The sequence below is a fragment of the Pomacea canaliculata genome, linkage group LG3, assembly GCF_003073045.1.
Source record: "Pomacea canaliculata isolate SZHN2017 linkage group LG3, ASM307304v1, whole genome shotgun sequence".
NCBI lineage: Eukaryota > Metazoa > Mollusca > Gastropoda > Architaenioglossa > Ampullariidae > Pomacea > Pomacea canaliculata.
The window spans coordinates 792,162-818,295 of NC_037592.1; the positions used below are offsets into that span (position 1 = coordinate 792,162).

At 42.6% G+C, this 26,134-nt stretch overlaps 2 protein-coding genes across 4 annotated transcripts in view; both read right to left on the reverse strand.

Moving 5' to 3' along the window:
* Positions 1–5,884, reverse strand: LOC112558921. 2 transcript variants are annotated; one of them, XM_025229680.1, is made up of 4 exons: positions 5,705–5,884; positions 4,393–4,739; positions 4,022–4,153; positions 1–1,338 (listed from the first exon to the last, which is right to left on the reverse strand). In XM_025229680.1, the coding sequence occupies exons 2-4, from the start codon at positions 4,727–4,729 to the stop codon at positions 1,079–1,081; spliced, it is 729 nt and encodes a 242-aa protein (XP_025085465.1). In that variant the 5' UTR covers positions 4,730–4,739; positions 5,705–5,884; the 3' UTR covers positions 1–1,078. The 2 variants fall into 2 exon arrangements, with proteins under 2 accessions (XP_025085465.1, XP_025085466.1); XM_025229681.1 differs by lacking the exon at positions 5,705–5,884 and adding an exon at positions 5,510–5,583.
* Positions 5,885–7,866: 1,982 nt separating this feature from the next.
* LOC112560283 (armadillo repeat protein deleted in velo-cardio-facial syndrome homolog) overlaps positions 7,867–26,134 on the reverse strand; it is a 29,376-nt gene continuing 11,108 nt past the window's right edge. For both annotated transcript variants that reach the window (XM_025232022.1, XM_025232023.1), the window contains exons 9-23: positions 24,754–24,892; positions 23,916–24,036; positions 22,846–22,962; positions 21,368–21,513; positions 20,604–20,839; positions 20,277–20,355; positions 17,973–18,132; positions 16,537–16,687; positions 16,093–16,231; positions 15,826–15,919; positions 14,747–14,844; positions 14,249–14,493; positions 12,983–13,014; positions 12,557–12,667; positions 7,867–11,876 (exon numbers count right to left, since the gene is read on the reverse strand). In XM_025232022.1, coding sequence (XP_025087807.1) covers positions 11,679–11,876; positions 12,557–12,667; positions 12,983–13,014; positions 14,249–14,493; positions 14,747–14,844; positions 15,826–15,919; positions 16,093–16,231; positions 16,537–16,687; positions 17,973–18,132; positions 20,277–20,355; positions 20,604–20,839; positions 21,368–21,513; positions 22,846–22,962; positions 23,916–24,036; positions 24,754–24,892 — 2,066 coding nt within the window. In that variant the 3' untranslated portion in view covers positions 7,867–11,678. The remainder of the gene's footprint in view (positions 11,877–12,556; positions 12,668–12,982; positions 13,015–14,248; positions 14,494–14,746; positions 14,845–15,825; positions 15,920–16,092; positions 16,232–16,536; positions 16,688–17,972; positions 18,133–20,276; positions 20,356–20,603; positions 20,840–21,367; positions 21,514–22,845; positions 22,963–23,915; positions 24,037–24,753; positions 24,893–26,134) is intronic.

A 26,134-nucleotide genomic window follows, 5' to 3' on the forward strand; every position in this document is an offset into this window, starting at 1 on the left:
TCACACTAAATCATTGTTTACTAGACAGTTGTCATGGTGACTGCCACTGGAGTGTCCCTCTTGCAGCACAATAAACAAGTTTGTGCACAATAAACACGTTTGTGCACAATAAACACGTTTGTGTACAATAAACACGTTTGTGCACAATAAACAAGTTTGTGTACAATAAACACGTTTGTGCACAATAAACAAGTTTGTGCACAATAAACAAGTTTGTGTAGCCAGCGCTGACAAGAGAGTTTTAGCCTCATAACAACGTCCATGTTTGTGTTGGTCATGCCGTGGTGTATGTTGTACATGTGCTGCGTGTGTCTGTTGCTTCCTCCTGCTCTCTCAACACACAGCAACATCCGAGAACGCAGATGGATCACAATTTCCTTTGGCATTGGTTCTCCCCTTGTCAGTAAATAACGGCCTTGACATCATAATCACGTGACGGCAGTGTCCCTCTCCTCCCCCTCGCTGTCTTATCAAACCTCAAGGGTCAGGCTCCCATTCTCTGGGTGCTCGTTAGTGAATCACTCAGCTAGGTACACCCCGTACATCACAAGCTATACATGTTACGTAGCTAGCTGCATCCTGTACATCACAAGCTATACATGTTACGTAGCTAGCTGCATCCTGTACATCACAAGCTATACATGTTACGTAGCTAGCTGCATCCTGTACATCACAAGCTATACATGTTACGTAGCTAGCTGCATCCTGTACATCACAAGCTATACATGTTACGTAGCTAGCTGCATCCTGTACATCACAAGCTATACATGTTACGTAGCTAGCTGCATCCTGTACATCACAAGCTAAGTAGGTTAAGATGCTCAGGTGCTGGGGTACATTGAGTGACGTGCAAAGGCAGGGCTTCAAGGAGTGACGTGCTTAAGCAAGTGTATGAATGCGAGTTTTCGTTAAGTGACGTGCTTCGTCACAGGATTTCGTGGAGTAACGTGCTTCAAGGCAGTTCCTTATGGAGTGACATGCTTAGATGTGTACAGGTCTTGACGTAGTGACGTGTTTTGAGAGATGTAGGTGCAGTTCTTTCTGCAGTGACATGCCTAGGTGTGTAGAGGTCACGTGTTTAGGCACAGGTCTTCATGTAGTGGTTGATGTCGTCGTTGTCCTGTGCCCTCCAGTACGAGGCCTCCTGCAGGGCGGTGACGTGCGCCAGGAAGCAGGTAGAGGAACTGAAGTTGTACTCAAACGTGCGGCAAGCGGGGTCCATGCTGCACCACTCGACACACTCGGCCCACGACGTCACGCTGCTGTTTAGGTTATGTTGGAAGATATACCACCCTGGGTAGCTGACCATCAGAGGCTTGAGGTCAGCATCCGTGCAGTCTACACAGAACATCAAGACACACAGGGTCTAGACAAGGGGACAGGTCAATGGTTATGTAACCATAGCAACAGTACAACAGTGCTACGGTGTCTGCTACGGATTTTCTTATTAGTCGCTTACAGAAGTCACGTGATTCTGCCCCCGCCCTTGTGCATCATGGGATAAGCCTCGTCTCATACATTTCTAACTCAGAGATTGTTAGTTAGAAGCTTTTCCTTTTAAACAAAATATTTCTAGGCGGCATGTGACCCCGCCTGACCTGCAGGTGACCGCCGCGCGGCTTTGACTAGAGCCGCCTATAGATCATTCTAGCAAGTGTGTCAGCGAGTGTGTGACGTAAGCCTTGGTACTTGCGAGGTTCAGTGGGAAAGAGAGCGCATGCGTAACGGGACGATGCTGCACACAAGCTAGCGGTGACACACGCCTGACACAACAAACTAGTGGTGACACACGCCTGACACAACAAACTAGTGGTGACACACGCCTGACACAACAAACTAGTAGTGACACACGCCTGACACAACAAACTATAGTAGTGACACGCCTGACACAACAAACTAGTAGTGACACACGCCTGACACAACAAACTAGCGGTGACACACGCCTGACACAACAAACTAGTAGTGACACACGCCTGACACAACAAACTAGCGGTGACACACGCCTGACACAACAAACTAGCGGTGACACACGCCTGACACAACAAACTAGTAGTGACACACGCCTGACACAACAAACTAGCGGTGACACACGCCTGACACAACAAACTAGCGGTGACACACGCCTGACACAACAAACTAGCGGTGACACACGCCTGACACAACAAACTAGCGGTGACACACGCCTGACACAACAAACTAGTAGTGACACACGCCTGACACAACAAACTAGTAGTGACACACGCCTGACACAACAAACTAGTAGTGACACACGCCTGACACAACAAACTAGTAGTGACACACGCCTGACACAACAAACTAGTAGTGACACACGCCTGACACAACAAACTAGTAGTGACACACGCCCACAATAGCTTGTGTAACTCTAATGTTCACTCCGACTCCAACGGTTCCTTTCACCTGCATGTAGCAAAAGGAAAACCCAAACAAGACGACATTTCCAAGAAAGGAAACATCAGTACCAATGTGGACGACAGCAACATAGAAGACGAGGACAGCGAAGTTTGTGTCCCATAAGACGACTACAAGACAGAAGCACTCCTACCTCAAGTACACAGCAAGAGAAAAGTGAGAGAAGTGAGGTGCTCATGATAGAAAATTCAAAAAGGAACAAAACACGATTCCAGGTCTCATCGGATGAGTAGAAAGTGAAGTTGTGATGGACTCAGGATGTGACACTAACATGGTCACTCAAAGTTCATGGAATACAACAAAGAAGCAAGGGGTAGTGAGTAGTGAGCAGTGAGTAGTGAGCAGTGAGTAGTGAGTGTAGACACTCAGGTGCAGACATGCGTGGAGTGAATGAGGCCGTACTCAGAGAAGGACCCCCAACACCGACAGGTCGCGAGCTGATACAACATGTGGTAGGAAGCAAAATGTTTTCTAAGCTCCATCTCAAGATGGGTTGTCATCACCTGGAGTCACATCACATTCCAGAGACATTTGTGACAGACTGCGGACTGGTTCGCTACAAGAGATTGGTCATGGGAAGAAATGCTGCTGCGGAACTACATGGGCACGAGATACAACAGGTGATACAAGGTGTACAGTGAACAGCCAACCTACAGGTGATACAAGGTGTACAGTGAACAGCCAACCTACAGGTGATACAAGGTGTACAGTGAACAGCCAACCTACAGGTGATACAAGGTGTACAGTGAACAGCTAACCTACAGGTGATACAAGGTGTACAGTGAACAGCTAACCTACAGGTGATACAAGGTGTACAGTGAACAGCCAACCTACAGGTGATACAAGGTGTACAGTGAACAGCCAACCTACAGGTGATACAAGGTGTACAGTGAACAGCCAACCTACAGGTGATACAAGGTGTACAGTGAACAGCCAACCTACAACCTACAACAGGTAAACGCCTGAAGCTGACACTACAGATGTTACAGAGGTTACAGATGTTACAGAGGTTACAGGGGTTACAGAGGTTACAGAGGTTACAGGGAGAAGTGGAGCGACAAAGTCAGTCGTTACTGAACAGAATGAGAAAAGCTCCAGCTGAGGGCAAGGACTGGCATTACATGAAATTCTGACACATTACAGTGTCTGGTGTCAACATCCACCCGTGTACAGGACGTATCCAGGCGAGCTGTTGTTTGGTAGAGAGATTTGTACACGAATTCCAGTTTGTAAAGAAATTTCCTCCCACAGAGGAAAGAAGAGAAGAATAGGATGTACAGGATAGGCTGCATTCAATACAATGAAACTTGACAGACTCAATATGGAAGTCCCTCAGTGTTGACAGACAGAACTCAAGTAAGATGAACACATATCACGACTGCAGGGGGAGAGAGAGAAAGTAACCACAGTAACATAAAGCTCAATAAAGCGCCATCTGTCTCTGTGACAATATAAAATATAAATATACCAATATCAAATGGTGCATCCCATAATTGTGTTCTGTGGCAAGCGGTGTATTTACCTTAGAAAGCGATTCAAAGCAGCAAGACCCTCTGACCTCGGACTGTGGTGGTACACAAGGCCAACTCACCTGCCAGACACTCGTCACGTGAGTGCGAGTAAAAGAAGCCTGGGGAGCACAGACAATGACCCGCGAAGCAGACGGACTTCGGGTGTGTGCAGTCCGAGTCTTTGGTGCAAGTCTTGTCTAGCCACGTCAAGACTGCCAAACAATAAAAACAGACAAACAAATAGAATTCATAGAGATATTGTCTCGATAGTCCAAGTAGACAAACAGAGAAAAACTATAGAGTGAGATAGACTCAACAGGCTGAGGAAGTTGTCTTACTCTCGAGACTGTAAAGTCTTTAAACACTCGACTAAAGCTGCAGTACACTGTGCGACATGTCGTCACTTTGCTGACTGCCGCAGTAGTGCACTGCCCTAGAGGTAGGTACTTACCCTGAAGACTGTATGCCCTGGTGTTTGCTCGGTTTCCGAGAGTAGACCCTGGCCCGAGCCCACAGTGACCCCTACACTCCACGCCCCGTGACGTCACAGTTGTAGCGGTGAAGGCCAGGCATGTGACGTCACGTGCGCACAAATCTGCGCAGTGGATCACGGACCTCGTCCACGTAGTCCATCGCAGCTCGTCGTCGGAGATGTAATCGTCAAGCTGAGGCAGGTGGTGAGCTGCTGCCTGTCTCACCTTCACTGACCACAGAATCTCTGGTGCTACTGACGTCACATGCAGCGCCAAGCCCACCGCAACTGTCACCACCACCAGACCCACAGCCATGGCCGTCCTCCTGAAACGTCACAGGTCACGCGACATCACAGCCACCCCAGTGTCATTCTGACAGCGCCAGAGATGTGTAACGTCACACGAGACATTCTGACAAAGCCCGAGATGTGACAGGAATAACTGTCGTCACAGGAGACTGTGGCTACGTCACTACTAACACTATTTAACCTGTAACGCCCACTGCGTGACGACCTTTTTGTTTGCATGTTTATCATTATTATCGATACATGACAACGACTTTATTGTTTGTGTGTTTATCATTATTGATACACGACAGAGTCTATTGTTTGCATGTTTATCATTATTGTTGATACATAACGACCTTATTGTTTGCATGTTTATGTCAACCCGCGTGTTTATCGCGAAGAACGCTCACTGACAACAGATCCACGACTACGTGTGCCGCCTGTCAGCAGCCTGCTGGCCGTGGGTCAGTCTGTGAGCTCCTCACCCACCTACTCGTCGGCACGTTGGTCAGCATGTCTGTCCCGTTACTGCTGAGTGGTGTTCACGTGTCAATTGTTTTAACAAATCTTTTCAAACACTTTAAACCAAACAGTCAACAATTAGTTGTTTACAAACCAAACGGTCGACACCAGTTGTTAAAGTGGAAGACGATGTACTTTGACCTTTGTCTACACTCTACAGGACTGCACTGTAACTTACCTGAAGTACCTGTAGCACAGTAGCAGAGCCTCCACCTGTAGCAGGTGTACTACCCTATCATCGAGTAGCCACTGGCTGTAGCTGTGATCACCACTCACTGTAACTTACCTGAAGTAACCTGTAGCAGTCTCAGGTGTACTACCCTATCATAGAGTAGCTACTGGCTGTAGCTGTGATCACCACTCACTGTAACTTACCTCAAGTAGCCTGTAGCACAGTAGCAGAGCCTCCACCTGTAGCAGGTGTGCTAGCCTATCATCGAGTAGCTACTGGTTGAAGCTGTGATCACTCACTGTAACTTACCTGAAGTAACCTGTAGCAGTCTCAGGTGTGCTAGCCTATCATCGAGTAGCCACTGGCTGTAGCTGTGATCAGAACTTAGTTGTCAAGGTGTAGCTACACAACCACTGCCCCTGTACCTCCTGGCACCCACCATGACCCGGCAGCAAACTTTCTGTCTTCAGGTTGAACTTGAGCCAGCATGGACCGCCACCTTTATAATGTAGCACACGTCACGTGACGCTGTCAAGTCACGTGGTGCGTTGAAACTACTGACAGCGTTTACTGGACGTTGGCTGACTGCAACTAGCGCCCCCTAGCGTCTTGCGCCACTTCAAGACAGAATGGTGACGTCACTGTTTGCTTTATTCGATATCAACCGTCGTGCTGCCCGGTGGACACGCGTTTGCACTCAGACCTTCGTGAGTGTGTGTGTGAGTGTGAGGGGGGATGAGTGAGGGGGTGAGGCCCCCACAAGTTTGTTGAGGCGGAGAATTACTCTGGCACAACGCGGCTCCTCAAGATGCTAGAGCGAGATTTCTTGACGGTGTTGGGGCAAAACTACTTCATTCAGTCACCTGACAAAGCAGGGGCGGTAATTCTGTCATCAGCACTCGGTAAACTAAGGGCGCAGGTAGCGGCCGTGTTAGTCAATCAATCACTGTCAACCTCACTCCAGGTAAATGGCTAATGGCGTACAAAACATCAGCCTGAGTGGCTCGCCCGGTGCACTGTGGGCCGCCACGTGATGCATACGGGAGTTAAGTCCCCCCTCCTGTGAGCGGTACACTGTGTCTAGCATGCACCACATCTCTATCAGGAGTCGGAGGCAGCTGACCCGATGACCTTCACCTGTGAAAAAAGCCGCAGCAACCACATCACCTCCAAACTTTACTGAGCTTTGCTGAGCTTACTGAACGTTAGAATCTCACGTGACACACACGACAATGCTCCGGGCCCTGTTTTGGAAGTGTTTGGTGTGTGGGGTGGAAGAATTGTGTTGCTGGTGAAAACCGCGAGTCGCCAACAGTTTCCCTTCCAGACTTTATTTGAAAAAACACAAGACGGCGCCCCAGATAATAATCATACATCATACACACCGGTGTAAACGGTGGAAAATGGCGGGCACAAAACGATGAAAGGAATTAAAAGCAAAGAAACAAACGAAGAATAACCGTTGAACTATTTGCCCTGCAATCATAACAAAAATAAAAAGACTGTCAGTATCCCGAAATAACGCTCCTGAAAAAACCTGACAATGGTTATCGTAAAATCCTGTGACAAATCCATGGCAATGCATGTTGACACCTTACACTACAATGTATGTTGACACCATACACAGATACACTACAATGTAGGTTGACACCATACACTATGTAATGTATATTTAGATTGTCTAAAGAGTGGTCACTTGTGACCCTGTTTGTGTCTGGATTTGCAGCGAGAGACCAAAGAGGCAGGAAGCCGGGCAGTCAGATCATGAACGTAGATCCTATCTACGTTCATGGTTGAACAAAGATAGTCACGCCGTGGTCTCCAACTCACACCGGCTTGCCCAGTGGAGGACAAGCTTTTCACGTTAAATCTTGGTGATTAACACGTCCCAATGAATTAAAATAAGGCGAAATCCTGATAATTTAGAGTGCATCTATGAAGTTTTTGTGTAGTTTAGATGACCACCATGTTTGATTAATAATGCATTTTAAGCACCAGAAATAAATGCTTGTATTTAAAAGCAACGCACAAGCTACAGATGTCAATCAGATGTGACCAGCTGACCACCCCCCTCGTGACGTAGTATGGATGAGTGGATACAGGGTCCGTGTGTCCTGTGTAACGGTCATTGCCACCACGCCTGTTGTGGCTTCAGGCATCGTTCATTTGCCCGTCATTTGTCCTCACTATTGTTCGATGGTTGTGCCATGCATTGTCTGTAGAGGGCATTTAATCTTTGTTTGGTTTTGTAATTTGTTGTCTGGAGAAAGTCCTTTGAACTGGCACCCATGACCTGGCAATCATTGTATTTGCTTAAAGAATGCACAGCTCTCTTGAGTGACACCCATTTGTCCTCGACACCCGTAGTTAACTAGAGTTTCACACCATGTCACCTCCACACCTGTACAAATGACATCAAACAAGGACATCAAGGTGCAGTGGTGCTAGAACACAATGACAAGTCAAAGAAGGAGTTATGAAAAATGTTTTAATTTTCAAGGAAGTCCGCTGTAGTAAAACCGAAGAACAGGCTGTTCCATTAATCTGGCAAATCATTATCACATAAAGCAGATGCTGCCCGACAGAATGGTGGCGGTCTTGTAATGAAGCATACTGCTTGTGCTCATAACAAAGGAAGTGGGGGGCGGGGTTCAAGGGAGACCACGTAATGCTAGCTGTGGAATATGTATCCCTTTAGGTCAAAGTATGAAGAGTGGAATGAGAGCGACAAGGTGAGCAAGGTTACTTGCTAGGCCACATATTGTAACATTGCAACTCTCCTGAAGAATCCAACCATGATATACTCTCCTTTACATTTCCTGCGAGTCAAATCATGATGTCCACGTCACCTGCCTACAACATACCTTTACAGTGGACAAGCCCTGAATCTTGAGTAGTCACACTAAGACCATTACACTGTTACTATTGCATATTCACACATTCAAGCAGGTACAAAAGTCAGCAGGGACTGTGGAAAGCAGCAAGTAACAAGCAGTCCACTGCACTGCGCCTGCCAGGATAACACACCATCTCACTCAGGTGTCAAATCTCTTGCACCAGAAAGGTTAACAAGCTATCTCACTCAAGGAAGGCATCTGTAGCATCAACCAGGTTAACAAGCCATCTCACTCAAGCATCAAACCTCTTGCACCAACTGGGTTTAAAAGCTATCTCACTCGATGAAGGCATCCATAGCATCGACCAGGTTAACAAGCCACCTCTCTCTAGGAAGGATTCTGCAATGATCTCTGGACCTGGGGCTGGCCATTTGGATTATACAGATGTACAGTGGTTCTCTGCTGTATCATGATCAGCTTATCAACACATGTGATGCTAGTTCAATATGACACCAATGTCTGTTGGTGTTATCCATCAGGAGAGTATCCTACATGACAACCAGAATCTTGCCTGAATGACTACGAAAGTTACAAATCAAATCTTTTTCACAAATACAATGAAATGAAAGGAAAAAAAAAATTATTTACAGTGTGCTCAGTCACCAATGCTTCAAGACCACAACCTGGAAATGTTGACATGTGAGCATGTCATTACAACAACACATAAACATGACAGGTGCACATGCATTCAAAAATGCTACACACACACTTGCAAGCAGCTGGGATATATCACAAAGTGCTCCTCCCAACACTGGCCTAGTAGAACTCGACCTCATTCTGAACAGTCACTATAATCTATGGACATGTCCTCCCTTCTATAGTGGGCATGTATTGTATCAAGTTAGCAGCTACAAAACTGGAAGTTGTTTCATTTTGCAGGTTTACTCACCAATGTCTCATCTCCCTAAGTAGACAAATCTTGTCTAATGATTAAGAGCTGAAAGTCACCCCACCAACCCCCTCTAGCACATTAAGAAAGGGAGGTTCAGGTAAGCTACAAAATCTTACTGATCAAAAAGCTAAGGGGCCTTATCCCATTCCCTCAAAGCTGCAGTCAAGATCAGCTGGCTAAAACACCACAGGTTAAACGTCTCCTCTAGTTTCCCTAGCTGATCAATGTTCACTCATTTTGATAAATATGCCAAAGTGGCATGACATGACTGTGCATATTTATAACAAATTGATATACTTTAATATGTGAGAAATTTACTCATTTGTTCATGACAGTATTAGTATAACTGTAGGCAATAACACAATGCATATTAAAAAAAAATGGATTAAAGCTATGCTTAAGTTCAGATCCTTTTAGGAGTCACTGATGACTTTCCTTAATTATCCCACAGCCTGAGATGTTCACCTGTTTGTATCTTGTTATTTCTACTCTCCCTCAAAGCCACACATCTATTATTATCCACACCTTCAGCCTGCAGCAGTAATACTTACCCATACGCTCACATGAATTATCAACACCACATGCATGCACACACATATACCTGTAGATGCACATATCCACACAGATACTACACACATATACTTGCAAATTTGTGCACATGCCCATGGGCACACACACACACAGAGGGTATACAATAATACATTTAAACATTGAAATCTCTCTTGTATATACACGTGAACACACACACAACACACATGCTTATTTGGCCCTAGCTTCGGCCACGCATAACCAGGTTACAAACTGTTTCTGTTCTGTGTTTCATTCTCTTTTTTTAACAAACAATTGATCTCCCACAGAAACAGTAAAACTGTAGTAGAAAATAAATACATACTCTGTAGATTCCATATATCATAACTACCGCTAAAAAAACCTATGTTACACTGTACAGCCTAGCTGACTGTTCTCTCTGCCCAGAGTTTGTCCACATGAGGATCTCTTGCTTTGTTTAGAAAGGAAACTGATTTGTAACCTAACACAGCACGAAGTCTACGCTGCCATGTACACTCAGCTGACAGAACCAAGTCACACAGCATCGGACACAGTACAGTCATCTGGCTGACACCAAACATAATACGTTCCACAGCAAGACTGCAGGTACAAGACAAGAGCTGTTGTGATGGTGCCAGAAAGACTGTTGTGTTTGTGAGAAGGCTGCCTCCGTGTGCTTCTCATCACTGTGCAGTTTTTCAGTTGTATGACTGTATAGTTGTCAAGAGTGAGCTGCCCTATACAGCAGCTCATACAACTGTATATCAGTCTCTATGCTGTTATCTTCACAACACTGTTCCCTGCCGTCAACTCTCTCCACTAGTAGCACATAGTGACAGCAACTTAATGGCTGTCTCTACACCAACTCCACTTTGTTACATTCACCACACTTTCCGCTGCTACCAACCTACTCTACGCTGGTAATGCATGGTGACAGCTGCCTGTTCTATCAAAAATTCTCATATCTAAGTGACCCATTCAGGTTACTATTACCAACCTACTCTACACTGGTAACATGTGGTCACAGCATCTTGCTCTATCTAAAATACTCACGTCTAGGTGACCTGTCAGCTGGGTCTATACACTTCTACTAGCACTAACACAGAAGCACAGCTTGCTTCTGGCTCACAAAACATAATTATTCACAGATGTAAACAGGTTTAGTCACAGATGAAAACAGGTTTATTAATTGATCTGATGAGTCTACCCCATATAACAATGTGTCAACCACTGCCAGGGTATTCAGCTGGCATTTGATATAAGGCTCATTTACAGATGTAGCCCAGGCATGTATTTAGTATTGACAGAGGTTTGTTTACTGACATAAGCAGTTTATTTACGAATAGAGACATGCTTCAAGCATGAACATGAAAATATAAAAAAATTCAACCTCCATCTTTGTTTGTTTGCCTGTACACAACAGGTAAGCAAATAAACACTGACTACTAACAGCACACCTGGAAGATGGACAAGATCACTTGACAAGGTCAAGCACCCTTGCGGAACACGTACTGCACAGTGAAGTAGGCCTCGGCAACAAAAGTCTTATTGTCCCACCTCAGAGTATCCAAGGCCAACAACACTTACACAAGCTGACACTGCAGGATGCATATCCCCTTGCACAACGCACTCCAGACTGCACGACACCTGCTTGACAGCACAGCAGCTGGTAGACTCTCACATTTTGTCTTTCTGGAGCAGTTTTAGCTATATATATACAGTATATCTACCACGTTTTGTTTAAAGCACACACAACATGACAGATGTTCTCTTTCCATTTGTTTGTAAAGACCTTAAAGCAGAAAACCACTTTCCAGCAACCGGAGGAAAGTACTGCGTGTGGGTGCTGACAGTTGTCACAGTCACAGTATTCTCTGCAAACCTTTTCGCCAAATTCTCCCACCTGCAGGCTATGTGTATGAAGCCAGCAGAAAAGACCCAATGGTTACACCCAGGAATCTGCTCCCCCTTGACCCCCTGAGGCATCCAGAATGACAGCAGAACTCCCACCGCCTGCAGCTTGGGTGTAATCATCATGACGTCGACGGCCTTTGTTGACCTGGGCATATAAAGGTTCTGGCACGGTGGACAAGTCTTGTGGAGTGGGACTGGGCTCTTGCTGTGCTCTATCTCCACCTCTGCTCTGTGAGGCAATCACGTACATCAGTATTACTGATAAATAAGTGCATTAGAACTATAAATACATAAGTACAGAGATTTAGCAATGCATCAAATATACAATTAGTACCATAAATACATAAGTACATATACAGAACTATCAATACATCAAGTACAGAGTTTGTACTGCTCATGCTTCCTAGGTGAGATCTGGAATACACATATGCTTGTTTCTTCGAGCTGAATCTTATTCGTCTTCAGACCACATATCAATGAGATCTGTGTTTCCAGCCTAACTGTAAGTATTGATAAAACCCTGCCCCTTGCATCAGAAAATCCTTAGAGATAAATAAGCAGATGATGGAACAGTGCGTCTAGTATATCAGAAAGTCATGAAAGTCCTCGATCTGGTCCACAAATACATACGACTTGGGCAACCCATGGAAACTGTTTTATTATTTGTTGAATCAATGCGCAACTGTCAGGAAATCTTGAGTTGTTAAGTACTGTGTTTGCGACAATTATAAAGTACAGTAAACATGGTTAACCTCAGTGTTATAAACTACAGGATATACTGTTCACTTTACTACATTATAAAGCACAGTATATACCATTAAGTTTAGTGCATTTTATTTGGCTGGAGGCATTAAAGGCTAAAGACAGGTAGACAACTCAGCTGTTGTTATTTGTTGGAACACAACTTACTGGTGGCAAATTCGGAAAGAGGGGAACTCCACCTACTGGCTTCTTGTGTGGGCGGGGCTCATCCAGGGGAGCATAGCCTGGCCCCATGTCACTCAAAGGTACACTCTCTACCTACACAACACAGCATCACAGTGTCACACATTTCCTGCAGTACTGAACCTACACAACATTGCTACAATGTCCGGCTCTTCCTGTGTTACAAAAACCTTGTTCTATCTATACTTTGTCATACCTAGCACTGCAATGCTATACTATCCTTGAAGTAAAGCTTATTATATATATAAGACACCACAGGGAAGCGTTGTACTGTCCCTAGGCTATAATAAACTTATCCCTCTACAACACCACAGTGTCATACTATACAACTACACAGAGATAATGAACTGTCTTAGCAGATTTATGTACTAACAAGTTTCATATTCTTACCGGAATTCTGTCCCTTGAGTAATTCCCTCGATCTGCAGAGGAAAAAAAAAATAAAAAAATAAATAAATGGACGCTAATGTCGTTTTCAGCACAATTTGCGCATATGAATGGATGGCACGAATGAGACACACTACTACACTACATTCTAGGTTGATGACTGTCATGTGATGGATTGCCAGTGTGTAATCCATCCCCTGAGCACCATTGGACAGCACTTTTCACTTTAGACTTTAACATTCAACACTTCATTAGGACATTCAAGCAGATGCATCTGCACAGTCGATAACAAAATATATACATAAAACAAAAAAAAATAATTAAAAGGAAATTTGCAATAAAACAGTACATATATAAATAGTTCTAATAATTGTTCCAGACTTGAAATCTGTAAACTTCTGTCAGGAAAAAAGCTATTTTTGTTGACCGATGCACATGTCCTTGACTGTGACAGGAAGAATACTTGACTGTTTTCTCCAGCGCTGTATTTAAGTCCTGACCAGACTGATAAAAGGTGTACAGCTTTCATGTAAAACGTTGAGGTGAATCTGCTTCGGGTTTGTTTTTTTAATTGTTGTAAGTTAGTTTTGGATGAGAATAGTAATATATGTCTTTAAATGATTGTCAGATTTTTAAGTAGTGCCTTTTTCTGTCCAGGTTTTTTTTTTAATTCGATCTCCTGTGTTTGACGGGGGCTAGCACGCTGAATTCAACAGAAGCAAAAGACTGTATTGTGTTTCTGATGGTGGAAGCTTCAGAAGCAGACTTGTCATGTGAACTTTTAATCTGACTTTTACTGTGAAGAAGGGGGATTACTGTTGTGTTTTTGTGTAAAGTTAAGCCTTATGGTTGTCGATTATTTTTTCCTAATGTTATATTCATCTTTTTAAATTCATATTTTTGTTGGTGTTTTAATCTTGCATGTCTGTTGAGCCATTGTAAAATTCACAGCCCTAGCATGACCGAGACACATCATTACACTGCATGACCAGCTGAGTGCACTTCATTAATGGCATTAATGATAGAGGAAAGAAAAACCCTAAGCTATTAACTCAGTTTCTTCAGCCATAAGCTGTACTATTTTTCAGACAACCACAAGCAAAAGTAACATTGTAATACAAACTCATGTGAGTGTCTCAATGCTATTTTCATGCTGCACAATTGGATTTCCATCATTGAATAGTTCATGTAGAACATTCTAGGCTAGTGTGGAAAAAATGGGTACAATGATTTAAAACGGTTACAGAATATTACCAGCCTCAAACTGACCTTGGTCAAAGAAAGCTGGGTTGCCCTGGTTCATCTGCAGATAGCCATCCATGTCACTGCGACTGCCTCTCGCACCCCCTCCATAGCCCATACGTTCAACCCTTGGTGGCGCTCGGCCTGTGCTGAGAGTGCTGTCATCATATCCTTGGGCAGAGATTGGACGAGACAAGGTATTGTAAGGTGTCGTGTGGTTGCTGGAAACTGGCCCTTCATTGCGGCTTTTGCTATCTCGGTAACCGTCAGGCCTGAAAATAACCAATTAATTTTTTTCCTTGGTTAAATTACCAATAAAAAGACTGGGCATTAGAATTTATCACAGTACACTATTACAGCACCATACAACAGTTGCTCAAAAGTGGAGAAAAAGTCTCCAAGATGGTGCATGAGAGGAGGTGCAGATGTTGCAGATGAGTACAGCATCGACTGCTGGCTTCCTGACATCAAACTTGGTGCTGGGAAAGTTTCACTGAGCATGCACACTCAGGTGACAAGTCTCACCTGGGTGTGGCTTTGGACACCAAGAAATCCTGTTCTGTAAATCCCATGTGTGAATAGCGCCCATGCAGAGACTTAAAACTCCACAGTGTCTTCAAGATCTATAAAAAAACAACAAATAAACCCCGCGACAATGAGTAATGTCTATAACAATGAGTACTGCACATAACGTGTTTTGTGTATAACAATGATTAATGCAAATGACAAGCACTTGCTGAAGGAAAATCTGTCAAACACCGAAGGTGATGTATTCACATGGAAATTACACACCAGTCAGGGGTACATGTTTTCTCACAACAAAAATGTTTTTAAGGCTTCTGGGTTTTTGGGGATCTTAGCTCCACAATTAGTTTGAAGTGGTCAACAGCTTCAAATACTTGGGAACCACCATTTCTGAAAATGGCAGCATCCTGACAGATGTCAGCATCTAGATGGTGACAGTGACAGCAGTATAACATTTTCAATTCAAATGATTCTTGCATCTATTGTGTGTTAAGAAGGAAAGTTATTTTTAGCAAGTTAGATTTCTGTAGCTTCAGTCTTTGAAGTCATGTGACTATGTGATGCAACCTACCACATATTGCATCAGGTCATTGGGCACAAAGGAATGTAAGATCCTTTAGAATAAAAAGATGCCATGCTGAAATGACTAAAAACTTGTGTGAAAAATTTGCTAACAATATTTTAATGATAAAAAAACCCTGAAGAAAAAATTATAGCATTAAAGAGGGCTTAAGTCATTTACCTGTGTTGGTAATATTTCCATTTAAAAATCCTATATCAAAATATTTTATGGAAATGACAATACTCAATAGTTTATAGGCTGCTCTTTTTAAATTGCATAAATCTATTTCTGGGATTTGTAGTTATACAGGTATAGGTTTCTGAAAAGCATAAAAAAACTGGCAACCACATGGAATGCTTGCATAGAGAGAAACTACCACAGGGATGAGTTAATAAAGCTAAGGACATACAAATGTCTGCTGCCAGTTCTATCTACAGCACTAAGCATCTTCTATTACCATAAGGTTGATATTGAGTATTCTGCCATTTCTACCATTACAGCACTAAAGATATATTACCGTATGGTTAATCTTGAGTGTTCTGGCAAGGAAACGTCCCTCAGATGTATTTATGTACTTCAGCCGCGAAAGTCCATCCTCTTGAATCAGGGACCTGCATGCAAATTACACCTATCAGGTTTTGGACTGCCATAAAACACATACTCAGATTAACCCAATGGACTAATAATCATGCAACAATGAATAAATGAGGTCATTTTTAATACAACAAACACATTCACTATGTCTCTTACACACGCTCTCACACAGAGTCTCTTGGGTACTCACACTGCATAGTCTTGGTTTGAGCGAATCACTTCATACAGTGTAGCCAAAACAGCACAGATCAAGTCATCAGGACACTTATTGGCTGCATGGCGAGTGTCACGTGGCAGCCAGGCCACTAGTTGCTGTATGGAGTATTTACCTGCATAAAACATACAATTCTTACATGACATGCAACTCTCACAAAGAACCAATTACCTACGTATTATAGCTGAAAAAAGTGTGTACTGACCTCTAGAATTCAATGGACATTAGCTAGCTCTGGTACACTGCATGTACTTACTACAGCTCAAAAAAAGAAAGGGACTGGTGATCAGAATGTCTAATGACAAGAAGAAAGTGAGTCAGCTGCCCAGACCTCCATGTAAACATGTGATCATTCTCCCCCAACCACCTTGTGTCTTACATAATCTAACAAAAAAACGTTAGCACAAAAAAAATACTGACCTACAAGTTCTTTGTTCTTCTCATCGATGGTTAGATTGCGCAGTGCAGTGGCCGCAGCACACACCACCCGGTTTGATTCATTTGACAGCAAATCCACTAATATAGGCAAGCCCTTCGCTTTCCTCACAAAAGCTCTGCACTCTACTGCTGGCTGTCACACAAATTAGGACATCAACAGTTATTTTAAGCAAGACCAAAATTTGTATCTGTATCCATAAACATTGGCCAACTTTCTTACCCTCCATCTTATGACAGAATTACAAAGCATGAATAAACAAGACCAAAGATACATTAATGATAGCATCATGAGACTAATGACAGAATACAACATCAACAGGGTCATAAAATATCAGGACAGTAACATAAGACTGGTGTTTGTGTTTGTTTGACAAACACCATCAACAACAAGCTCCAGACCTTTACCAACCAATCCTACGCCAAATTCTGGGAATAAGGTGGCCTGAAAAGATCTCCAACAGCAGCCTGTGGAAAAGAACCAACCAGAATGCTGCTAGCCAATGACATCAAAAAGTGCAGGGTGGAGCTGGATTGGACACACCCTGAACAAACCATTGCCAGGCAGGCACTTGACTGGAACCCTCAGGGGAAGAGGAGAGTTGGGAGACCAAAGCAGACTTGGAAAAGAGCAGTAGGCAAAGGACGCGGGAACCACAAGGGCTCAACTGAAGGGGTGCTGCCCTAAACCGGGTCTGCTGGCGAAGTGTTGTTGCAGCCCTATGCTCCTCAAGGAGTAACAAGGACTAAACAACATAAGACTAATGATATGGCTATGAGAAACTAAATTGGTCACCAGATGCTAACTATAGCGACATAAAACACAACTGAGTCACACAAACCACTCATCACAACATGCACAATACTGATTGGATTACAAAACAATACTGAGCTGCTTGTAGAATTATCTGATTAATCAAATAAAGCAACACAATACAACTTTATTCATCTACAACGGGCAATTCAAGATAGTGCTCATACTAGATAATACATACATGTTGAAATGATTTCTCTCTCACACACAATTCCCAGAAACAGTAGATACAGTTGGTGACCTTAGATCACCTCAGGCTAGCGATATACTAATACAATGGTTGTGCCTATAGAATTATCTGATTAATCAAATAAAGCGATGTACTAGTACAAGGGTCTGTCTGTAGAATTATCTGATAAATGTTGAGACACTATCCTCATATACACCTTGTACAACAAGGATCTACTTGTATGATTAATGCTGGGACAGTTGGACATCTGATCATTAAACTGATCCATTCTGGAAATTAAACTGATTATGCAGCACTTATCTTTGTAGTCTCATCATACTATGGGGATAAAATACTCAGCATCAAGCAAAACCGATACCAAATGGCTAATAATATGTGACATACAAAAGTGTGTGAAAGCAAGACTTGTCTACACACCTCCCAGTCGCAGGCTGTGAGATTCTGGATGGCGCCAGCAGCAGCCTCCATGGAGACAGGGTTGGTACAGCTCTTGAGAATGAGCAGGTACAGTTGTATCAAGTCATTTCCCCACAGTGACTGGTACTCACTGCCTGATGGTGGTAGCTTTGGGGGAAATCTACACATAAAGTATAGTTGTGTTAAATTATTGCCACCAGTGACTGGTACTCATTGCCTGATGTGGGCATTCTACACAAAAAAGGAGAGTGTCAGCTTGCAACTTGCAAATAAATAAGCAGCGACTGACAGAAATAAAACTGCAAGATTCCAATGGAACTTCTTCCATTTTTGCTGGTGCCAACACTTCTGTTAACCAATAGACATCACAGCTATGGTACACCTCATAATTTGTTCACTCATCCCAATCATAGCTCACAGTTTCTTCCCTCGTCATAATTCTCTCTGCTACACCTGACAAGTGCACATTTGGGAATTTGTTTTGCTGTGATTATGTCTGGCTTCAATGCTGTTAATAACACAATGTATTTGACATACCAATTATGCGGTGTTAGCGACATCAAAGACTGGATGCTACAAAATAAACTTAAATTTAATAATGATAAAACAGATGCCCCCTTCTTCTCAAGAAGAAGAAATTGATCATCTTTGGCCCATGTACATCAAGGTGGGTGACTATAGCATCACCTTCACATCATCTCTCCAAAATCTCAGATTCATCATTACTGAAGGTATAATCCTTAATAGACAGTTACAGCTGTCAGTCTGCTTCTTATGAGCTCTGTAAGATCAGCACAATCCACCACATTCTCTCAACACATGCTGCCAACACTTTTATCTGTATGTTTGTTCTATCCAGGCTTGATTACTGAAACTTTTTGTTCTCAGGTTGCCATGCATACTTATATTCATCAACTCCATTTACTCATTTACTCATCGCTAAACCTCTGACCTCCCATGAGCTGGCTGGTTGCCCCTTTAACCGCAGCACGGCTAATGAACAGCTGACATTTCATACGTGTCCTCCCATCGTTGGGGAACGCTTGGGAAATCCGGGCATATGCACGCGCAAACCAGAAAAAATCATAGCCAGCACAGGTTTTCTCTGCACCCCTGATTCAGAATTACTAATTCTGCTTTTATATATAATTTATATTTTCTATTAGAATCGATGGGACTGGCTCTATTTCGAAATACTCTGTATGTGCAAAATTTAGTGAGCCTCGAATGAGTTACAGATAGGGTGAGCCGTCTATAGCTAGGGTGGTTCGGCCAGAAGAAGTGGCCTAAAGTTACCAAAGACCTATATCGCATTTAAGACTTGGTTGACCTTTAACGGTCTGTAAGTGGCTTCAAGATGTGACAAGACCTTAGCCCCTGGTACTTAGAGATAAAAAACAGGACCATGTCACTCTGTTTTCTGCACTGGCTACCCATCTGTTTTTGAATTCAGTACAAACTGTCTGTGCTGTGTTTTAATTTCTTTGCTGGCTCATGCCCTAACTATTTCTCTGAGCTTCTCTTCGCCTACTTCCCACCATGACTACTCCGCTCTTCATATGATGACCGTACTCTATCCTTGTCACCAGAACAACCACATATGGTCATTGGATTTTTAGTTTCTGTGCTGCAAAACAGCTGAACTCTCACGCCTTCCATATCTGCTACCTACCCACCATTGAATCCTTAAAATGTGCACTAAAACACATCTGTTCCATAACCATTACACCTCACATCAATCAACATAACAGTTAATTTTCTAACCCTTTCTTTCATTTCTTTCTCTATTGATTTGTCCACTTGCTCATCTTCCTCTGCAGATTTATGCAACTCTCAATCCTTACTGTATGTTTCCCTATTACTCTTTGCGCTTCTATCTTGCCTTTTATTGCTTGTCTGCACAGTTGTTTATCCTTCCGACATTCATATGCTGTCCAGGTCTCGTTCTTGTCTCAAGCGTAAAGAGCATGCTCCTTCATGACTCCTTATGCACTATATAAAATCATACATTATTATTATTATAATACAAGATAACATCCTCCCTATTGACCCATGGGGTTCAGCTCTCATTTTGGGCACACTGTTCTTTCTCTGCATGTGGCATCTGTTTACAGGGCCGGTTGCCTTGCTGTGATATAGCCTTAGCTGGTAAAACACCTTAGGGTAACACACCAATGCCTGCAGTTTCCTGTTGATCCATGCTGACAGGCATACAGCACCTTCATGAATACTACCATCCACAGCCAGACAGGTCAGAACATAGTCATGAATACTTCCATCCAAAGCAAGAGAAGGCAAACTCACCGTTGTGGAGTGTTTTCTCTTGTCGAAGTTTTCTTTGCTGCTTTCTTCCCACCACCTCCAAAGCATCCAGAATTCTCTTCTAGTAAACAGAGCAAAACTGTCAATTAATCAAAATGCAACTGATAAAACATTCACTACAAATTGATGTAACACTCATAACAAAGCTTATTCCAGAGCATCTAGTGCAACTAGTTTGTGAGACAATAATGAAGTTTTAATAATGAAATGATTTTAACACAAAGATTATTTGGTTGTAAAGCAGAGTTAATCAAAGCTACAGTAGCAGAGAGGTAAAGTTAGATCAATCTTGTTTGCTGTGCATCTCACCTTTAGATGGTGGGGCAGAACTGCGAGGCACTGAGCGTTTTTTATAAAAATCGGGGTCTTCCATCTCCTGCACTCGGTAGGACAGGTTCCTGAGAATGCAGACCACATTCTCGACGGGTTTGCAGTCAATGTTGTTGTCATCACGTGCCTGTTGTAAAGCATGTATCAGAGCGTTCACCAAACTACGGCATTCTCGCAGTTTTTTCCTTGCATCATAGCCTGCTGAACTTATGTTTCTGAAAAGAAGATAATATAAACAAATGCTATCACAAATCTTACACTTTTTTAAGTGACAGGGTGCCATGTAGATATTCCTAGGATGTAATACATAGGCTTTATGGTGATTGTAATCATTATGAGCCAAGTATACAGGCATCATAGTGATCATAATCATTACGAAGTACACATGACTTTTAGAGTGGATAGCCTGGGTTTCAATGCTTACTCAGGTCTGTGACACCTGGACTCTTGCAGCTGCAGCTCCACGTAACACAGCAAGAACAGGTCACATGGGAACACTTACAGCTACCATGATACCACTTTATAAGTAATCACACCACTTCTATCCAAATCAAAGCATGACCACAAAACAAACAAAATCAAGGAGAGTCAATCTCTTAGGCCTATTGCAAAGAGTGACATTTTGAAAACTTCTTTTGCTGTCTTGGTGTCTGCTCAACGCAATTTCATAAATTCGTAGTAAAACTTTACAAAGACGATGCATTCTTATGATGCCAAATGCTGCATCAACCTTTTCACGTTACCTCAGAATACCAGTGGTATTTCTAAACACTGTGGTCCAGGGTCGCTGCGATGGTTGTGAGATCCCTGCATTCCAGCCAGAGTAGGGCAGTACCACCACATTGACCAACACAGTCAGACCGTCATCCAAAATGACCTGCTTGAGATCCTGCAAGGTAGATGCAACAACAGAAACAACATGTAGCTATGGCATACAGCAGCTTTATAAACACAGCCTTGTAAGAAGGGTTTTCACCACAACCTGTCTAGAACACTAACCTATTCCCTTTCAACCTGTCTTAAACACTAGACCTACTCCCTTTCAAAACTGACCTGCAGTCTAAAGACAAATGCATTGTAAATGACACACAAATACTATATCTGTACACAGCACCCACCAACACTACTCCTGTGTCTGTGTCACACCAATAGTACTTGTGGTATGTCAGACATTTCTTTATGCCTGCGTTTCTCTCAGTGCATGGGACACACCAGTAACAGAAAGGCAGCTTACAGCAGATGACGTTTGACATCAGATTTAATGTTATTTTTATCTGGTTCACGGGGGAAGCTTGAGGCCTTTTTTCACTGACTGTAGTGACGCCTGACGTCATTCCCATTCTACATCATGCTTCGTCCGCTTGAGTGCTGAGTTTGCTGTTTGTTTTTGCAATAGGGGGTTCGCTGTTTATTGCCTCTCCCAACCTTGTCTGCAAGTCTGGCGTGAAAAACCCTTCGCGCACTTTAGCATGGTGTGTGTTGTGGGCACTGGTCATTGGTTCCAGTCCCTGGGAGATAATGCAGCAAACCCCAGAGCGTAGCGTCCCTCGGGGCATTCCTCCAAAGACGCTAAGAGGAGCGGGATGTTTTGAAAATGGTGAGACCGCCTAGGCAAGGTGCCGTGTGCAACACACACGAGTATTACTTTTCTGTATTTGACTTACCAGTTTTACTCCTGTGTCTCTGCATGTATTTCTGTGTGTGACACACCAGTATTACTTTGTGTATTTCTTATATGATAACAATGATTAACAACTTCCTTACTTAAGAAAGGACCCTTATCACAAGTCAAAATGGTCACATATCATTGTACAAGCAAGACACTTTAGATTCTACACATTCTAATTACTGCAACATACAGGGCTATTACTTTCACCTACAGACAATGCTTATGATCATCATGACATATAATAAAGCTACTAGTGAGATATAAAATGTCAGATCATTGAGAAACCAAAATCTTCAACCTTCCTTTCTACAAACAGAAATTGAACAGTCTCAGCAGCGGTGAGCAAACAAATATTTATCACACAAACCACTTTGCTTAGTTTGCAAGCTGAAAGTGTACTACATCACAAAAATTTAACTTCACCCAAAAAAGCAAGTTATAGTTGCATAAAACCAAAGGCTCAAATCTTTCCATGTTTATAGTATTTTATACATATAGAGCTGTTACAGTCCTACACAAAAACTGCATTGCAATATCAGCACACTCTCTCACCTCACAAGAAGACAGGTTCCACAAAATGCCCGTCACAGAGTCCATAACATCTTCCTGGTCCGTTTTGCGAAGCAAGCGTATTAGTTCAGGCACTCCACCCAGGTTTTTAATTGCTCTCTGCCATATACAATGTTGCACAAAATATCTCTATCATAAATTCTACCAATTTTTGAAATTTTCCTTAACACTGAGAGAAAGATCATTTATGTAGACAGAGAACAGAAGAGGTCCTAAAACCGAGCCTTGAGGAACACTAAATTTGATTTCAAGAGGATCAAACATTTGGTTGTTTGCAGTGACTCTGAGTTTGATGATAGAAAAAGGAGATAAGGAGTACTTAGTTTATACAATTCAAGTTTTCTGATAATCAGATTATGATCTATAACATCAAAGGCTTTAGCAAAGTCAACAAATAAGGCAGGAGAAAAATGGTTATTAACCTTATTTAGCCATTGTTTCATCATTGATGTAAGTGCAGTGTGGCAAGAGTGATGGGGCCTAAATCCAGACTGGTTTGTGAGAAGCTCATACCTTATAAGGTGCTCTTGTAGATGCTTAGGGATGTGTTTTTCTAAGGGCTTTGAGAGGTGATAGGATTGACACTGGCCGATAATTAGGTAGTAGGGTCGCCTGAATCACCTGATTTGTGTATTGGGATAACTTTTGCTTAAGTGCTGGAAAGGAGGATTTATCAAACTTTTCTCACTCAAGAGCTGTACTGGATGTGATATAAAATCTCACTGGCCTGAACATGGCGGTTTTGCCAGAATCATGATGTTAAAAATGAAATTATGTTGTGTCTGGTTAAAATAAACGGGCCGTAGGTTGGCACCCCTGTTGTAAAGGGCGGTTGTCAACAAGTTGTATGTATAAATGGATTACCTGTAAACAACTGTATGATTTAACATGTTCACACAGGTAGACTAGACTGGTGCGAGAACTGCCTCCAACTGAACATGCCACGATCTCAGGTGAGCTCAACTAGCATGTTTCAACTACCAGTTTCAAATGGGAAAAAAGCAAAACTTTCCTTCTCTCACTACACCTGTTGCAATCCACACCTTACTAACCTTGTTTTCATCGTTAGCTTTGCCAAAGGACAAATTCTGCAGAGCACCACAAGCGTTTCTGTGTACCTCTGTCAGTTCATTACTCAAAAGTTCAATCAGTGGCTGGATGCCACCAAGGCTCCTGCAACAGTCACAATAGCTGGTCTGCAAAATTCCTTGTGAGAAACACATGGTGCACATACAACAACCTTCTACAATCCATATGGTGCTCACAAACCATCATACCTTGTTATTCAAGCTGTAAAATGCAGCTCAGAGGAAATGAAATGTCTATAATCTACATCTTTTGACTTGAAACTCACTTCAAATGAACATCAGAATTAGTATAGCCTATATCTGCAGCATGGGAAAACATGGTAAAAGAATAAACAGAATATTGCTTTAAAGGAAAGCGTGCACAATTTGATAGTACTGAAAAATACAAACTGCAAATTTTGATGTATTTATGTCTGCAAAACAGCTGTGCAATCTAAATCTATTCTGCTTCCAGGTGTTCTAGCTTGACTTGTGCTGCATAAAATACAGTTATGTCGCTTTGCCTCACTGGCTCAAGAGGAATGCACTGCCTTTCATCTGGCCTGTTGATCTGTGAACTTAAGAATCTCTTCTTGATCTTTGCTTTTTGTTGTGTTACTTAACCTGAGTTCGTGGTTAACCTGTGTTCTGGGTTGTATTTCATCTATGTTCACACCCAGCCATTTCTACCAACAGACTACTCATTATTTCCACAGCCTTTTGTACCTTAATAGCCACTGTTACAGGTACAGCACAGGAAAGTACAATACCCCCCACCGTAGCCTGCGCTACACATCTGGCCCACATTAAACTGGACCGGTACCTGGTCTTAGCTTTAATCCCATCATCATTGAAAGACAAGTGTTGCAGGTAGGCAGCAGCATTGGCCTTGATGCTGTCATCTGGTGAGCTGAGGTACTCGATCACTTCCTGCAAGTCTGGGGCCCTGTGGTAGTCTCCAACTACAAATCCACACAACGTACACAAATCAGTGACAAGCAGCACAAGGTGAGGCTCCACATGTGACATTACAAGCAAATTGGAAATTGTAGCACTTCCTTACTCTGAAACATTTGAACTCTCACTTCCATAGTATTTAAACTTGCTTCAGTATCCTACAGCATTTCAATTCACTTCTGGGGACCATAGGGACTGCATGCACATCTCAGTTTGAGAGAGTCTGTGTTTGTGACAGGATGTGTGTATGAGAGAATGTACATGAGTATGTGTGTGCATATAACAGTGTGTGATATGAATGTGTTTGTATTGCTGTGCATGTGTGAGAGAGAGACAGTGTGTATACAATGTGTTTGGGGAGAGAGAGTGTGTGTGTGTATATGAAAGTGTGGGGGGAAGCGAGAAAAAAATGTGTGTGCATTCATGTGTGACAGAATGCGAGTTTGAGGGTGTGTATGACTGTGTGTGAGAAAGAAAAATGTGATGTGTACATGCATGGCTATGACAGTGTATGTGTGTGTGAGTGAGTATGAAAGTATGTGTGTGGGAGAGAGAGAAAAATGTGTGTGCACAAGCATATGTGTATGACAGAGTGTGTGTGTGTGGGAGAGACAGAGAAAGTGAGAAAAAAATGTTTGTAGGCACATATGTATGACAGTGTGTATGACAGTATGTGGGAGACAGAAAAATGTGTATATGTTTGTGTTGGGGGAAGGGAGAGTGAGAAAAAAATGTGTGTATTAAAGTGTGTGTGTGAGAAAGAGAAAGTGAGAAAAAAAAATGTGTGCACTTGCATATGTATGACAGAGTGAGTGTGTGTGACAGTATGTGGGAGAAAGAAAAATGTGTATGTGTGTGGAGGGGAGAGTAAGACAAAATTGTGTGACTATGCATGTGTGCGTATGACAGAGGGAATGTGCATATGCATTCACATGTTATGTGTGTGTATGTGTGAAAGAAAAAATGACGATCATGTAGGTGTCAGTGACTGTGTGTTTGAGAGAGTGTGTGTGTGACAGTGTATGTCAACTGACCTAGGTTTAATATTTTGAAAATGGGACAGTTTTGTTCACTCCATGGGAATTAGATCATTACTATATGGGTGTCTCTAATAGAATAGCCATACCACAGGCACAAACTATTAAGAACTATTGGCAAAGAACAGTTTCATTCTTACATTATGAAACCAGTTTGTTTTGTCCTTGATATTTAAATCATGCAACGTTTTCTATATACTTGAGAGAGCA

Coding starts and splice junctions, on each gene's coding strand:
- LOC112558921 (XM_025229680.1), bottom strand. CDS start 4,729: ATGGCTGTGGGTCTGGTGGTGGTGACAGTTGCGGTGGGCTTGGCGCTG. Junction 4,154..4,392: donor CAGGGCATACAGTCTTCAGG/GTAAGTACCTAC, acceptor ATTGTTTGGCAG/TCTTGACGTGGCTAGACAAG. Junction 1,339..4,021: donor ACGTGACGAGTGTCTGGCAG/GTGAGTTGGCCT, acceptor TGTTCTGTGTAG/ACTGCACGGATGCTGACCTC.